This window comes from Perca fluviatilis, chromosome 4, assembly GCF_010015445.1.
Source record: "Perca fluviatilis chromosome 4, GENO_Pfluv_1.0, whole genome shotgun sequence".
NCBI classification, from domain to species: Eukaryota; Metazoa; Chordata; class Actinopteri; order Perciformes; family Percidae; genus Perca; species Perca fluviatilis.
In genome coordinates this window covers 31,363,787-31,380,345 of record NC_053115.1, presented here as the reverse complement: position 1 = coordinate 31,380,345, position 16,559 = coordinate 31,363,787, and the positions used below count along the sequence as shown (strand labels likewise).

At 42.5% G+C, this 16,559-nt stretch overlaps 2 protein-coding genes across 2 annotated transcripts in view; one reads left to right on the top strand and one right to left on the bottom strand.

Annotated features, from left to right (window-relative positions):
• zgc:171566 overlaps positions 1-2,366 on the bottom strand; it is a 39,513-nt gene extending 37,147 nt beyond the window's left edge. Inside the window, exon 1 of the mRNA XM_039797122.1 lies at positions 2,348-2,366. Within this exon, the coding sequence (XP_039653056.1) occupies positions 2,348-2,366 (19 nt within the window). The remainder of the gene's footprint in view (positions 1-2,347) is intronic.
• A 3,931-nt stretch (positions 2,367-6,297) lies between these two features.
• LOC120557086 (glutamate receptor-interacting protein 2-like) overlaps positions 6,298-16,559 on the top strand; it is a 353,277-nt gene continuing 343,015 nt past the window's right edge. Inside the window, exon 1 of the mRNA XM_039797121.1 lies at positions 6,298-6,686. Within this exon, the coding sequence (XP_039653055.1) occupies positions 6,626-6,686 (61 nt within the window). The 5' untranslated portion in view covers positions 6,298-6,625. The remainder of the gene's footprint in view (positions 6,687-16,559) is intronic.

Here is a 16,559-nt window from a genome sequence, read left to right as displayed (position 1 = left end):
TTATAAATCACAACCTTGCGTGGGAAGTGGCGTACGCACATTTTCAGCCCCGTTTTGTGCGTACGCCACGTTTATAAATGAGACCCCAGGACATGTTTTACTGGTTTTACAGTATAACATAAATAAAGAGAACAGGACACAACTTTTCTTTCGCTTTTTTGATTCGTTCCGTTTGGTTGTCTCTATCTATTTCTTCAATTACACTGTCACTCTGTGGAAATATGCACACACATGGTACGCTCCATAGGGTTTGTCACGTACTGGACCTGTGCGCTGATGTGTACTAACATGTGCAAGTGGCAGCACGGTAACTGGCCAATGAAATGATGATCATCATAGCGTTTCAAGCTAAATCAAACACAACTAAGCCACACAGCCAGCGGAACGGGACGCGGCGCTCCACAATATAAACAAAATATTGCATACGTATCGCGACACTTTCGAAATAATATTGCGCAACGTGATATCGCGATAACAATCTTGAGTTGACTATATCATGCCCCCCTAGTGTGGCACAGTTAAAATCACCTCATTATCCAGGGACCAAAACTGTACAAGAAGTTGTCCCATTCAGTAAAGCTGCATGGTTGTCTTTTATCTTTTTCATCTTCAGAAAAGGGCATTATGAATCATCATAAAATCATACTTCTCATGTTCTGTTTTTAAGATCTGGCATCCCCACTGTTTATCAAGTCAATCAACTACAGAATTCTTCATTTGTGTACAGATCTCTGAACAAGATACATACTACATACTATACTATGACTTCTTTCATTCTATAAAGAACTCCTTTTTTTTCATTGTTACCAATTTCATAATCATGCCACTCGAAATATAGCTACAAACTTAGGCCTCCTATCTGTTGAACATCTCAACTTCAGTTTGGTTTCAGTTACAGTGGTTCAGTGATATGGAAAGCTTTGCCATCAGATTTTTCATAACTAGCAAAGTACAGTTTAAAGCTGTTAAAGGTTGGTTTTTGTTACTGCAATGTTATCCCTTTAGAATTTCTTTGTAAACAACCCATGTAATTCCTAATATTACTTTACCTTTCATATTTATTCTGTTGATTTGATAGTGTGTCATTTTAATTTATGCTTCTCTCTCTCTCTCTCTCTTCTTTTCTTTTCAGTATTTTAGTTTCTTTCTATTTTAATTTGAGTATACATTGGAGAGTAGAGCACTTGCTGCTGTAAGAAATAAATTGTTTATTGCAGTTTATTTTATATATTTATATATATTATCTGAAAACTATGTACAGCAAGGTTTTCTTTGTTAAAGTTTGAGGCATGTTTATTGGAAGTGTATAGCACCTTATTTGTATACACTCGGCGCAAACCAAGCTACAATGTAACCTAATGGGGCAATTTTGGAGCCATGCTTTTTGTCCAATAAAAGTGATTTTATTTTGGTACTGATAGTAGTAGTCTGTTGTTTCTGAGTAGGCTGTAGAAATGATAGGCTCCTGTTATCTAAAGGATGTTCAATGTAAGGGCTCAATATTTAACCCTCCTGTTGTCCTCGGATCAAATTTGACCAATTTTCAAAAAAGTTTCTCTATCAGAAATGTATGTATATGCTAAATATAAGCCAATAGTTGTCGGTCTCCCCTCTTGTTGTACATGCGCATGACATACGTCACGACCAAACGTTAGCGATTGGTTATGGCAGATCCAGAGTGGCTCTGGGCAGATCCAGTAGTTTTAAACTTCAACAGAGTACCCCTCTTCAAGGAAGTTAACACTTGTCAATGGAGAGTGGCCAGACTCTCTGTACAAATGAAATGTACCAGAGTCTGGTAGGACCAGGCTACCCCTGTGCTACCACACTTAGAAAATCCTGCAATCGCCCCTGATGCTGCTTAAGAAGATTTCTTTTGAATGCACTTAAGTGAAGGTTTGTAATGTCCAGTGCTGGTTTACACATTGTTTAAAAGCTAGTTTTGCAGTTATTTAGTCATACATAAGTACTGGAGAAATTAAAATGTTGATGCTGGCGCTTGATGAAAAGTTAAGAGGTTTCCAAGTTCTTAGAGGAGAACATGGATATGTGTACCAAATATCACGACAATACATTCAGGAGTTGAGATTCTTCAGTCTGGACCAAAGTTTGGGACTGATTAAGGGCGCTTTCACACCCTGCCTCGTTTAGTTCGGTTGAATCACACTAGAGTTTGTTTTCCCCCTTGGTGCGGTTCGTTTGGGCAGGTGAGAATGCGGAAATCGCACTCGGGTGCGCACCAAAAGCAGACCAAACAAGCGTACCGAGACGTCCTTGATGAGGTGGTCTCGGTACACTTTCAATCAAACTCTGGAGAGGTTTGTTCGTGGTGAGAACGTGATCCGACCTCGAACGGCAACAACCATGTTTACTTCTGCAAGCCTGAGCTAATGTCTCCTTTAGTTAGGTATGCTTCATAATCTTGGATGCGGCAGAGCAGCAAACTGTAGCAGCTTGCAGTGTTTCTCCTTAACAGAAATAGACTGCAGTCAAGCTCGCCGTCCGTCACTCGCATCTCCGTGGTCAAACCAGCCTCCGCTAAAGTTGGAGACAGACACCGGCAGAGCAGAGTGAAGTCTACGTCTGCTTGCGAACCAATGTGCAATTATTTAAATGAAATGAGCTGGTTTGACCATGGAGTTGCAAAAAATATACACTAGTCCACACAGGACCTTCTTCCTGTATTTACTTTCTTGCCTCCACCCCAGATCCGACCAATAAGAGGAGTGACCGTTCTTGTGTGATTTGTAATGACACATTTTGGTATGCTTGTATTATTCCAGGTGTGAAACGAAACACAACCAAAGGGTCATCGCTTCAACTTTACAAACTCACCAACTGATTCGGACCAAAGCAAACAAACTATAGGTGTAAAAACGCCCTAAGAGACCGACATTGCCATTGCTGCTAGCATTGTTAACAATTGCCTATACCAAACAATGAGATGGGGCCACTGTCGAGCTACTGATAAACTGAATAGACATGTCTCTGGAACAGGAACTCTGAGGTTAATTGTAAAGAGTCTCTTGTCTCACAGCAAACAATAGAAAGTTACCAATTTAATTTAAATGAAAAAAGAGACAAAAAAAGTTTAGCAATTTTAGAAAGAAAAGTTATCTTATTTCCAGTGTCGCTAATCAAATGTGCTACCTTTACTTGCTGTTTTCGTCTCCCTGTTGCTGTCTATGTGCATTTAAGTCTCTGCTGTGTTCGTCTTGATGTAATGTAAAGTTCAAGTGCTTTGAAGCACCAAGTAAGTGGATGAAAAGCAGAATCAGTACGAACTGCTATTTCCAACAGCAAAATTACATCTTTAAACTCAACTTAACAGTTCTCGTTTATAAAGTACCCGATGACGTATCCCACAACTACAATATGTGGGATTATGTACTGCTGAACACTCTCTTCAATTCACAATTACCAGCAGAAGAAGAGAGTGTTCCACCCCCCCATCCTTGATGTCACACCAATGTATGCAGAAGCTCCACAGAGACTGAAGGAGGGAACATGCAGTAGATGAGTGTAACAGTACAGCTAGGGAAGGTGACTTTCCTGAGGATGCGGACACGCAGTTTTTGAATGACTTGAATTTCTTTAAAGGCAAACAGAACATAGTCTATATCCACGATTATCCACATCCAGGATTGCTCCGGTGCCCCCGGAAATTCCGCCGGATGTCACTGTTTTTGGCCGGATGTCCGTTATGAGGACTAATGGTTAACTTCTTCTCAGATCTCTGCAGGGTAAATCTAGAAAGCTAGCTAGACTATCTGTCCAATCTGAGTTTTCTGTTGCACGACTAAAACAACTTTTGAACGTACACATGTACACACCACCAAAACAAGTTCCTTCCCGAGGCTATTTTGCAGAGGCACCATTGCTCCGTAAGACGATTGTGATTGGTTTAAAGAAATGCCAATAAACTACAGCATGTTTTTCCTCCACCGCAGCACTGTGGAGGAAGGTCTAGCAATGTGAGACTAAACAGAACATAATAAATAAACAAACAAACAAACAATAAACAGACAGTAGTGCTACGAGACCAGTCCATATAAAGGAAAATGTGACATTAGTAACTAAACAAAATAGGGCACTGCATTTGCACCATAGCCCATATTAATGGTGACAACAATAGGAAAGTAGATGAGTCGGTCCCATGGCCATTGGTCCCAGTTCAGACGTGGCAATTGTCCATCATATTATCTATCTAGTCAAGTCCAAATTATAGTCCACTCCCGACAGTTCCAGGGTTGTCACTCCCAAACGTTCCAGGGTTCTCGTCCACTTATGCAGAAAAACATGCCAGTGGAATTTTGTTGCATTCCCACAAACTTACTTACTTGACTGCTTTTGAATACCAAATGGAATAGAAAGGTTAAAGCATCACTAGTCTCGCTTTCCCAGACTCTCCTCCAAAGCACACTGAAGGAGGGTTTTAATGGCATTTCTTTAAACCAATCAGAATCCTCATGGGAGGTGCTAAACTCTTCACAGAGCCGCCTCAAAATAGTCGTGCTAGAGAAAACTTTTGGACAGATAGTCTAGCCAGCTGTCTCAATTTACCCTGCAGAGATCTGAGGAGCAGTTAACCATAGTCTTCATGAATCCACCAAATTTTAAATTCCAACACAAAGAAAGCAGAAGGAAAATGGAAAATACATGCATCCTGCGGAATTTCCTGCGGCACCGGAGCAATCCCGGAAGTGGAACATCAAGGATAGAGACTAAAGCATCACTAACATATCATTCTTTTATTAACAACAGTTGAAATGACTATGTATGCTTTAAAAAGTGCCACTCTCAGTGGTGAAACCACAGAGAGCCATCACCAACTTGGTAGCTCTGCAAGTCAGTCACCAGCTGCTGAAGAAAGTAGAACATCTAGCAGAGAGAAAGATTTTTTTTTTTATCTGAAGTTGGTTGAAAACAAACCAGAGCGTAGCCAAGCACTGTAGGGCATAGAAGGACGTAATTTTAAATTTAAAAGTTTTAAATATATATTTAACAGGGTGAATCTCTGTTTCTAACAGACATTCTTGGTTATACAAGCAAGGCACTAAACAATGCTATATTAAGGTTTGTAGATTTGAATTCATGATAAATGACAGGAGTGATGCCACAAGTAAAAGGCTAAGTGAAAAACAGGTACTGTGGACAAATTGCTTCTGTATATCTTTTGAATGCATTATTGCTGTGTAGGTGGGCTGATACACCAAAACAACAACAGATCAAAAAATAAGCAGAGTAGGGACTTCACCTACTTATAAGGTGCATGCAGAAGGGAAAAACTCTTAAGAGGAAAATCTCCAGAAAAACTCCAGTTCTGTGGCTTTGAACAATATTTGGTAGAACAGAATAAGAATGGCCCAGCAGCTGCTGCTGCTTGTTAAAGCGTTAATATAGATGTGTGTATCTATGTACTGTACATATTGGCTCAATGCATGCCTATTTGTATAAAGATTCTGTATATAGCCTTGGTAGGTTATACATGTACTTATTAATGCAGAAATTACTTGTTAAATATTGATAAAAGCACAAGGCTAAATTGCCTTGGGAATACATAGTTTTTTTTCTTGATAGGAAAATAAAACAAATTAAAACTTTTCAACTGAGAATGAACTCAGATATGGAAAGATGAGTGTATACAGAGTGAAGCAAGGACAAAATAGTAAGGGACAAGGAGAGACAGAGCAAATGAAAGAGAGACAAAGGGATGGAGGGAAATCAGGGGAGAGAGAGAGAAGCTGATAGCCTATAGAGAGACAGAAAGGAAGAATGAAAGAGAGAGTGTGACCCACCCACACTAACACACACACACACAGGCACACACACACACACACACACACAGGCACACACACACACACACACAAACACAACAAAAATGCTGTTTGTCTAGTTATAACTTTGTTTGAGCGTTTTAAATATCTGTAATGTAATATCTCTAAATTTGTATTATTTGTTTTTGTTTGATATTGCTTAATAACTTGTTTTCATATTTGCTATGTAAATGGATTTATATAGACTAATTACAGTAATTGAAATTCATCCTAATATTGAGTTAATGTTCATATAACTGTTTATTGTGTTCTGTACGAATATTTGGTACAAATTGTATGTTGATGCTTTGGCAACATTGTTATTGAAACTTGTAATGCCAATAAAGCCCCTTTGAATTGAATTGAGAGGTGACTGGACCCTGTTTGCAAGAGAGAGAGAGAGAGAGAGAGAGAGAGAGAGAGAGAGAGAAAGAGAGAGAGGTGACTTGACTCTGTTTGCAGAGAGTGAGAGAGTAAGAGAGAGAGAGCATTGGTGCCGCAGCGGGACCGACTGTCACACGGACTGTCAGCGGGGTTGTTACCGGAGAGAGCAGCCGCTACTTGCCGTGTATCGATAGCCACACCGGGAGAGGACAGAGGAGCAACCACAAAGACGAAGAAGAAGAGCAGAAGAGAAGAAGAAGAAGTAGAAGAAGAAAAAAACAGGGGGAATCGTTATATCTGCTGCTGTCGCCTGCGTGTCATCACCTAGACCGGACAGGATCTATCACCATCACCACTCCTCTTCATCATCATCACCACCCTCACCCTCACCCTCTAGACCTGTCCTCCTCTCCCTCTTCTCCCTCATGAACATGCCGGGCTGGCGGAGGAACCTCACTTTCTGTCTGCAGCGGATGCACGAGGAAGGTAGGAAGGCAAAACAAATTCATGTGCGTTTGTGTGTTTTGCTCTCGCTAGCACGTGAGTGCGCTCGAGTGTGTGTTTTCGCGCTAATGTGGTTTTCTTGCTGCTTAAATGTGTGCCTAAATGAGAGCAGTTTGTTTCAGGGGACACTTTGAACATTTACGGCTTCTGCTTCGTGTGTTTTTAGAGTTTTCTGGATCACTGGAAGTGGTGGTGTGCGCGCGCGAGCGAGCGTCTTATGCGCATGTGGGCTGATTGAGAAGCACCTGCAGCTTTGCTAATTGTGTGTGTGTGTGTGTGTGTGTGTGTGTGTGCGTGCGTGCGTGTGTGCGTGCGCGCGCGCGCGCATGGACACGCTTGGTCTGTTGGACCCGCGCGCTCGTGCGCACACGTGTCACCACGGGTTTGTTCCGCCGTTTCAGCAGAGATTGCGCGAGGCTACTGATGCTGGCAGGTCAGGGCGCGCGTGTGCGTGCGTATTCGTGCGCGTGAGAGAGAAAGAACAAGAGAGGCTGCGTGTTGGTCCTGCAGCATGAACACAGAGAGGAGGCAGACAGTGATGATGTTGGTCAGCTACAGTGTGCGCGTGCGTGCGTGCGTGCTAGTGCGCATATGTGAATGTGTGCAGCTGAGAAAGTGTCGCATGTGAAAAAGAGACAGAACGGTGTTGACAATAGTATGAGAGAGAGAGAGATTGTTATTGGAGACACTGCGTTTCTGAAGGTTTAGGTCATGTGTGAATGCAGAGTTGAAGTTAGAAGTTAGAAGGACAGGATCAGCGCAACATTTTTATATTGACATTTTGTCTGAATCAGGGGCGGAGTGGGGGGTGATTTCTGGGGCTCCAGCCTACAATGTTTTCTCAAAAGCCCCAAATCTCTTTTTTTTTTTTTTTTTAGATAATTTTTTGGGGCTTTTCTGCCTTTTAATTGACAGGACAGCTTAAGTGAGAAAGGGGAGAGAAAGAGAGAGCGGGGAGACATGCAGGAAATCGTCACAGGTCGGATTCGAACCCTGGACCTCTGCGTCGAGGCATGAACCTCCAAGTATAGGTGCGCCTGCTCTACCCACTGATCCAACCCGGCCACAGAAGCCCCACATCTTTTTAGGGTTTTAAAATACCTTAAGCTGGCCTGCACGGATCTCCCACCTCAACCCCGTAAAAAATGAACTGGAACGCGCACTGCGAGCCAGGCCTTCGCTCCCAACGTCAGTAACCAACCTCACTAACTGGGGATTTCCTACCGAATGCAGAACGTCTCTGCGGACCGGCTCCGCTGCGCGTCGGCTCCGTGCTCCGCCGTCCGTCCAATACCCACCAGGTCCGGATTTGTTGCGTAACCGTGACTTGACAGCTGAAGTCACGAGGACCCACGAGATCTCGCGAAAACAACAGTTTGTTTCCATCCAGAGGAGTAGAGGGGAAACGACTCTGTGTCGTGTTTTCAAGGTGTAGCGCAGGGAAATATGATCCGCCCGTGAGCACGGTGTATTTTATTTTGAAAATGAACCGGAGGTTTTATTTTGTTTCTGTGCTCGACTTCCTGTCCCGCAGTATCTGCCCTGTGCTGAATCTCTGCGGAGCTCTCCGGCATCCGGCAAAAAAATAGAAGCTCTGCCTATCTGCTCCGGAGGGCTGCGGACCCCGCCGGAGCTGGGACGGAGTCGGGACGCAACCGTTCTTCAGTCAGTGGAAACACACACGTTGACTTTAATGGAAACCTAATGACCATGATCCGCAGACGTCCCGCAACCGGTGGAAAGTGGGGGTAATGCTCTTGGGGCTGAATGGGAACAAATCCCTGCAGCCAGTCTTCCAAAATCTGGTGGAAAGCCTGAAACCAGAAGCGTGTAGGCTTTAATAATCAGCATTTTAATTGTTTTGGAATGAGAGGCATACCAATCACAGATGTACTGGTTGGGGGTATGGTGGCAGCATTTTTTTTAATGGTCACCTGACATTAAATAAGGTGGAGACGTTCATCATTGTTGTGTTAAGTGATGTATTCCCCATGGGCCTTTTTAGCCAGGATTTGCTCATTTCAGATCTCCCATTCATTAGCTGAGTCATTAAGAAACACGTCTGACAGCTTGGTGAAAAGTGCTTCAACAAGTTCCATTAATTTGCTCCCGAGACTAAGGCAGATGGACGCGGAGTCCCCGTGGAGAAGGGTGAACACAAGTGGGGCTGAGATGAACGGACAAATGAGGAAATGACCAAATTGAAAATGCATCCAAACTGTCACTGTAACCTACAGCGAGTAGGCCCCCTCCTGTGGGGTTGGGGCCTTTTTTCAAGGTGGGACATGAGGCAGCCCCCCCCCCGCCCCCCTCCACTGGTCAGCACCCTCTAAAGCCTGGGACACATAGGGCCGAAAATCGGCAGTCTGGCGAGGTCAGTGACTCGAATCTGTTCGTTGTGTCCGGTGCCGTTGTTTCGGTGAACTATTTTAGTACAATATGAGATCGTATTCTGAACAAGCCGCCATGACAGTCTGGCTTTGAATTTCCGAAGAAAACAAACCCATGTGACGTGTTCGTCCAATCAGCTGCCGGTTTTCATTTCTTGGGCAACAATACAGAGTAGCGCCACCTGCTGTTATGGAGGCGTATTACGTCTCGTCTCTTTGGTGTGTTCTGTGGCACTTTTTGGACCAACACGGGGAGACTGATCATTTCGACTGGCTTTTCTGTTGACAGTCGGCCGTCTGGCTGGTGTGTCCTGGCTATAAAGGGTGCAGCCCACGGTAGGGACTGCCTCGCCTAAATCCCCTACAAAAAAACAAATTAATTAGATCTTCCTGCTCAGTCTCGTAACGATGGCTCACATGACAGCAGAGATGGGAAGTACATTTTTCAGATATTTTTACTTTACTATTTATTTTTGTGCCATCTTTTTACTTTTACTCCTTACATTATTAACACGGATATCGGTACTTTCTACTCCTCACACTTTACAAAATTGGCTCGTTACTTTAGTTTCAACTAATTTCAGTGGAGTTACTGTTATTATTTTTTGTGTCATCAATACCGAATTCAGTCTAATTGGATGGGACTATACGTTGTTATAATGTGCTGCAAATTGTGCCAACCGAAACACCACAAACTTTTTGTTTAAAAAAACACATAGAGGTAAATGCATCTTTTTGTTGTTTGTTTGCCATTTGTTGTTTGTTTCAGTAACTTTATTAAATTTACATTAATTGTCAAGTTACATTTGTTCTCCTGCTAGCAATGACGATGTCAGACGTTCAGTCGACGTTCAGTTTATTTGAAAAAAATCTAATACTAGCTGATACAATATTTGCATGTGTAGCTTTATAATAAAAACGAATTCAGTAACTTGATTTAGTGTACCAGTGCTGTAGTAACGTTAACGATACTCAAGGCCGTTCTTGTTTTCGAGACCACTTAAGTTAACGATAACGTTACTTGGTCGTTGGTCTCAAATCAACGTTATTTTGGGCAAATGTTAACGTTAATGTCTCAAACCTCTCAGACGTAAGTTAGAGGACTCATGTTTGAATTCTCACAGAATCACAATTGAATTCATATCTTGCTACGCTAATCTTATTAACCTGGAGTTTCAGTCTCTGTCACAATAATCATATATGTGATGTTTTAGGCCTGTTGGCAGACATCCATTTAAAATGTAGACAATGGCATATGAAGAGCCTTTTTTCCATGTCCACTGAAGTTTCTCAGCTCTAGCAACATTTGTGTGGTCCAGGTAGCTTTGCATAAAAATGGTTGTCATTCGCAAGGCTGCTTTTACGTTTATACTTTAAGTACATTTCCAAGCCTGTACTTTGTTACTTTTACTTGAAGTTAAATCAGTACTTCTACTTTTACCAGAGTATTTTTAACACAAGTATCTGTACTTCAACTTGAGTACGGGAAGTGAGTACTTGTGCAATCTCTGCATGACAGTTAAGTTGAGCGGTCTTTACAGTTAAATGTAGCTGAGAAAAGGTGACTGTGAGCCGGGTACAGAGCACTGTGATTTTTCGGTTGTTTAAGCGGCCACTGCAGTTAAGTTTAGTTAACAACAGGTGACATGCGGCGAAACATTTAAGTTTAGGCATCAAAGCGACTAGTTAGGATAAAAAAAAAAAGAAATGGAGGTTTGGATTTAAAACCGGTGCCCTTAAAGCAACACCAAAGATTCTTTTGTACCTTAAAATAATGTTTCCAAAATTGTTTCAGTGGTTCATCAACTCGTAACGGGGTGAACGGCACTTTTGCATTCGCTTTGCGGCCCTCTATCGGCTATAACCGCACAATGCAAGTTTGCCAGATCAGGTAGTGCATCTGTAGTTCGAATGAGAACGGTAATGGACAATTCCGCTTCCAACCTGTAGGGGGACCCAAGAGGAAAAGTGCTTTGGTGTTGCTTTAAGTAGTACTACCGACATACACACACTGTGTCCGGTGACATCTTCTCTTTAGCACTTTTTCCTCACACTTTACACACTTCCTCGGCCCCCACTCTGGAACCCCGTGGCCGTGTGTTTTAGGACCCACCCATCCACCCTGACCTCCTTTCTTTGTGGCTCTTTGCTGCCTTATACAGCAGCAGTCAACGTGGTGCATACAGTAATAAAAATACGTGGAATACATACGGAAAGGTGTGATATGTACGAATGGTTCATGAGAACAGCCTGGCAGTAGAGTGATCCTCTTTTTCTTCTCCCCTCTCCTTGTTTAGTGATGCACCCCTTGTGTCAACGTATACGTGCTCTGTTGGGATTCTCTGTCAAAGTTTACCCGTTGTATTCTCTATCACCAATAAGATGAGGAATAGAATGGTGATTCTATTATTAATCTAATTATTCTATCATTGTTACAGAAAGTATGACCGCGCCTCATGTGGACTAGCAGACCATGTGCCCTCTAACCCCGCGAGCATGTTTATCTTCCGATTGAAAATCCTTTTGCATGTTTACTTAATCTGTATGAGAGAAAGAGAGGAAGTGCACGGCAAAGTGAGAATAGGTGTCTAGGTGTACACGTAGCTGCAGCTACTCCGTGTTGCCTGCACCGATTCAGGTCGGGTTTTTTTCAATCGAAAGTACACGTATATTTATAGCGATCAAGATTAATTTAAAAATTGGCCGGAATTCTCCTTTAAGAAAGAAGAGGATGTACTCAGCGCCTTAACGCAGATCTTTACCAAATACATTGTGAGAAGTACCCCCCCCCTCCCGTGGTGGCAAATTTTATTTTAACCATTATTGATTAATGATTTTAACCATCTGTTTAAAGATTGTTTTAAACCTCCACAAAATGCTGTTCCTTCCTCTTAGACTCTTAAAGACCAGTGAGGGACAGCTGCAGCCATGAACTCTTAGCCTAGTGGTTTCTTTTTAAGAAACTCTAGCTTCTCATTTGTTTAACTTTTTAGCAGACAAAGTCGAGAAGGCCACAAGCCATGTCTCCTTCTGCCTCCTGAGATAAACTATTGTTTAGGCTAATGTTGGGAACAGAGAGCAGAGAGGAAGGTGAGGATGGTTTGACTTTTCGTGATGTCCTCTTTTCAACTATGGCCAGGCTAAAAGATGAAGTTAGAGGGGTGGCTTAACAGAGGTTTTGACTATATGATGATTTGATGTTTAGATTTTAGGTTAGACATGCTCATTCAGTTGTACTGTGACCTGTACCTGTGAATCTGTATTCTTATATTTTGCAAAATATAATAAATGCTCAAAGACCAGACTTTGGTTTAATTCTCAAACAGTCTTTATTCGTTTTCATTTTTATCATTGATATTTTCTAAACTCTGCTGCTTCAAGAAAACTTCCACCACACCCCGCCCCCCCCATTAAATAAGATGGACTGGTAAAATTAGGGGCCTCTTACAGCTTTTCAGGGGTCCACAAGGCACTTGTCACTGGGTCTCTCACACACACCACACCATGAGCAAACACAATTCTGGCACCACTTGGTGTTTTTTTTTTTTAAAAAAAAAAACCCTTCTCTCTCTCTCTCTCTCTCTCTTTTTTTTTTTTTTTTTTTTTTTCTTTTTTTTTTTTTTTTTTTTTCTCTCTCTCTCTCACACACCTCATCTTAAAAACTTTTTTTTTTACACATATAGCAATATAGCTTTACACACACGATGCGCGAGCCCAATCACTACAGAACTTTGTAGTTTTCGCCAGGGCTGACCTGTGCAAATTTTGGTGAGTTTTCCAGCATGCTAAGCCCCTCCAAAAATGTGAGTGACGCGTCCTAATAATAATAATAATAATAATATTAATAATAATAATAATCCTTCCAAAAACAAAACGTTCCTCGCACTTTCAGTGCAAGGCACCGTTGGGGCAAGGCACCGTTGGGGCCTTGCATTTTGTGCTCAGGCCCTAATGCAGTTAACAGTTAACACAAAACAGTAATGTGAGCTATTTAAATTAGCTGGATACATGGTTAAACCTCATTTGGTCTTACCAGTGTATCACCGTGTGTACTTCGTCCACAGCAATCTCACCAATCAGTTCCAAAACGACTCAGTTAGGGAGGGAATGCCGTAAACATGCTCTTTGTAAATCTTTACAATCACAGAATCACCGAAAGAACCAGGCAGGCCTGCCTTGTTGCACAATCCAATGTTTCTTCAAAACTTGCCATTTTCAGCGTGTAGCTCACTAGCTCGAAGTTTATTTCCTGAAGCGAAGGGATTTTGAGAACAGCAACACACAGAGAGAGGAAGATGAGGGCCAAAGCCTGTCAGGCTTTATCCTGGAAATGTACAGTACTTCCATTGATCCAGAGTGCTATGATATAGACTTTTGCATGAAAAGTAATACATAATAATCAATGCTGCTTTATTTCTTTAACTAACTAGCAGATCATTTGCTTTAGTTTGCATGTATGTAATGCCGTTCCAACATCACACAGTGTTACTACAACATAAACTGAGCACTCTGAGAAAAACATTTGTTAATAACAGCATTTTTTAATAAGCTAATGTTGCACTATAATAACTCCCAACATTTGAGGAAGTTACGCTAGCAGCAGTACATAGATAACAGGAAACTAGGGAAGAACGATTGGGTAATGCTGTGGTTAACCTTAACCTCTAAAGGCACCGCCAAACAAACATTAGGTAGATAGACAGATAGATAACCAAAATGTTGATAGGACAGTCACTTCTTTTCTGCATACATCATTGTGTGTGTGTGTGTGTATGTGTGTGTGTGTTTGTACATTTAGCAGGAAATGACTACTATGTAATGCATTTATAAGTAGCTTCACCAGCGCCGTGTAACAGTTGTTTGATCAAAACATCTCATTCCCCTGTTGAAGGACAGATTATGGATAAGCAAGCCTGTCGTGTGTGTGTGTGTGTGTGTGTGTGTGTGTGTGCGCAAGAGAGAAAAAAGAGCGAGAGAATGTTTGCGTGCGACACTCATCCATCATGCAGACCATGTAGTAATTTAAGAGTACAAACAAGGATGGCGTCCGTGATTTGCATGAAAGACGTGGAGAAAGCGCAGTCAAAGAGAATGAGAGGGAGGAAAAAAAGGCAAATGAAAAGAGAGACTGAGTGATAGAGTCCTGAGAGCCATAAGAGGGAAATGGATAAAGACCGAGGAGAGTGTGAAGGAGAAAGATAGAAGGCCCGGTTTCGAGTCGTTATCAGTGAAAGGAGGAGATCCCATTAATCAGGAAACTAGAAGATCAAATAATGTGCTGGTTAGTGGAGAGCAAGCGATTGTATGTGTGGGTGTGTAATAAACGGTGTGTGATTTAGCTCCCAACACCAAAATAAAAAAACCCAACAGGGAGCAGTGAGAAGACAGAAAAAGGAGGAGGTCAGAGGAGGAGACAGGAGAGGAGACAGGAGAGGAGACAGGAGAGGATAAAGGAAAGACATGAGTCAGATGGCAGAACACAGCACTGAACAGGCTTTTGGCGACATTTAAAGTCGGTACACCATTAGTGTGTTTATACGCACACCGACCTCCTCACTATAGGAATGAATGCCAAAACTTCAAAAAATAAGAACAGTAATAACATAGTAGCATTTCACCCCCCAGGGTTGGCCGTTCCCCGGCTATCCACGCGTCCTCCGGCAAAACACTAAACCCAAATTGCCCCCGTTGGTCAGGCCTGCCACTGGTGCGTGACTGAATGAGAGGCAAATTGTAGTGCAAAGTGCTTTGGATAAATAAATATGCGCCATTAATACTGCACTGATCTGCAACCACTGGGCACTACAACTATACCGACTGATTTTATAATCGTTTCCTTGCTGAAGGGAAAGTGTAAACGGCTGATGGAAAGGTAACAGGAATCATGAGAAAGCACTGCTTTTTATCAGTTTTTTTCTTGACTAGTCAATACATTGTTTAGTTGATCAACAGAAACGTATTCAATAACAACATTTTTAATGACCGATTCATTGAGGTAATTTATCTAGCAAAAAATGCCAAACAATTTCCGGTTCCAGATTCACAAATGTCAATATTTGCTGCTTTTTCCTCTGTTTTATATTATTAGAAACGTAATCAATTCGTGGCTTGGACTGTTGGACGGACCACCGTTAGCATTAGTCACTATGGTCTGATAATATTTTTTTAGTTGCAGCCCTAAAAATCACTCGGTGTGCTGTGGGGAGTCAACTCAGGCCCTGTTTACACGATGACGCTCGCAGGTGAAAACGCCAAAATATTTTATCAGATTTGCTTTTCGTTTATACGCCGACCGCGTTTTTGGGGCTTGAAAACGCAAAAAAAGTGAAACCACCCTCCAGAGTGGAAATCTTAAAAACGCTCCACCGTCGCGTTCCCGTCTAAAGGGTAAAAACGCAAAAGTCTGACGACAGCGGTGTGGAGAGAGGCGAGAAAAGGGCGCTCAGGTAGTCTGTTGTTACGGAGTAGGCTACAGAAATGATAGGCTCCTGTTATCTAAAAGATTTTCAACGTAATGGCTCAATACTTAAATGATTTCGACGATGTGGATAAGGTTGTTATAGTTTGATGACCATATGTAAGCTATTCATTTGAGCCAACTGTCAAGAGTAGGCTACAACGTTGCGGGTGAAGAGAGAGAGAGAGAGAGAGAGAGAGAGAGAGCGAGTGGCAGAGGAGGGTCTGCTTCAGCCTCCTCTGCCCGCTGGCTCTCGCTCTCAAGCAGCGGCTGAAGGGCTGCGAGGCTCAGGATATTGGTAGTGCTCCCGTGGGTGCTGTGCTGTGGCTTATCTCGGTCGACTGTGTCGGTCATCATCAGACAAACATGCAACTCCACCTCCTCGTCTGTCCGGACAAAATTGTCAGCTTTTTGTTCGACATGTTTTGCTTTCACGCTACTAAGGAGAGAAGTAGAAGGAAGGTTCTACGCAGGCGCGCGGACTTGGTGGTGTTGTGTGGCAGTGCCACCTAGCCGCCTGCCGTGCATACAACAAATCGAATTTCACACACTTTTGCATGACCACATGCACGCAGATTCGCAACACCACTTTTGGGTTTTCTCTCTTCCGATCATTTCCGTCTAAACATAGCCTAAGAGAGAGAGCACTTTTAGAGGCTGGGTGTCACTGCAACTGTCAACACAAAACAGGACTGATATGGCTTTTCATTCCAGAACACCGGCCAGCTGATATAACCCCTCCTACTTCACGACTTCAGATAGACACGTCTCATTTGTTTACAGTAATCGTCCCTTAGCATATGAGAATCAAGTTTTTCATTGATACACTGGTGTCTGCAAATGCCACACGAAGCACCTTTTGCTGAAAAGGCCACATGATTGATCATATGTCCATCAGCGCTGGTGCAGACGCAGGAGTCCCAAATGCTCACGGATCATAAAGAGCATCAGCTACTGCACATGCAGGCAAAGAAAGCAACCTGCCTCATTTGAACTTAACTTTAAATG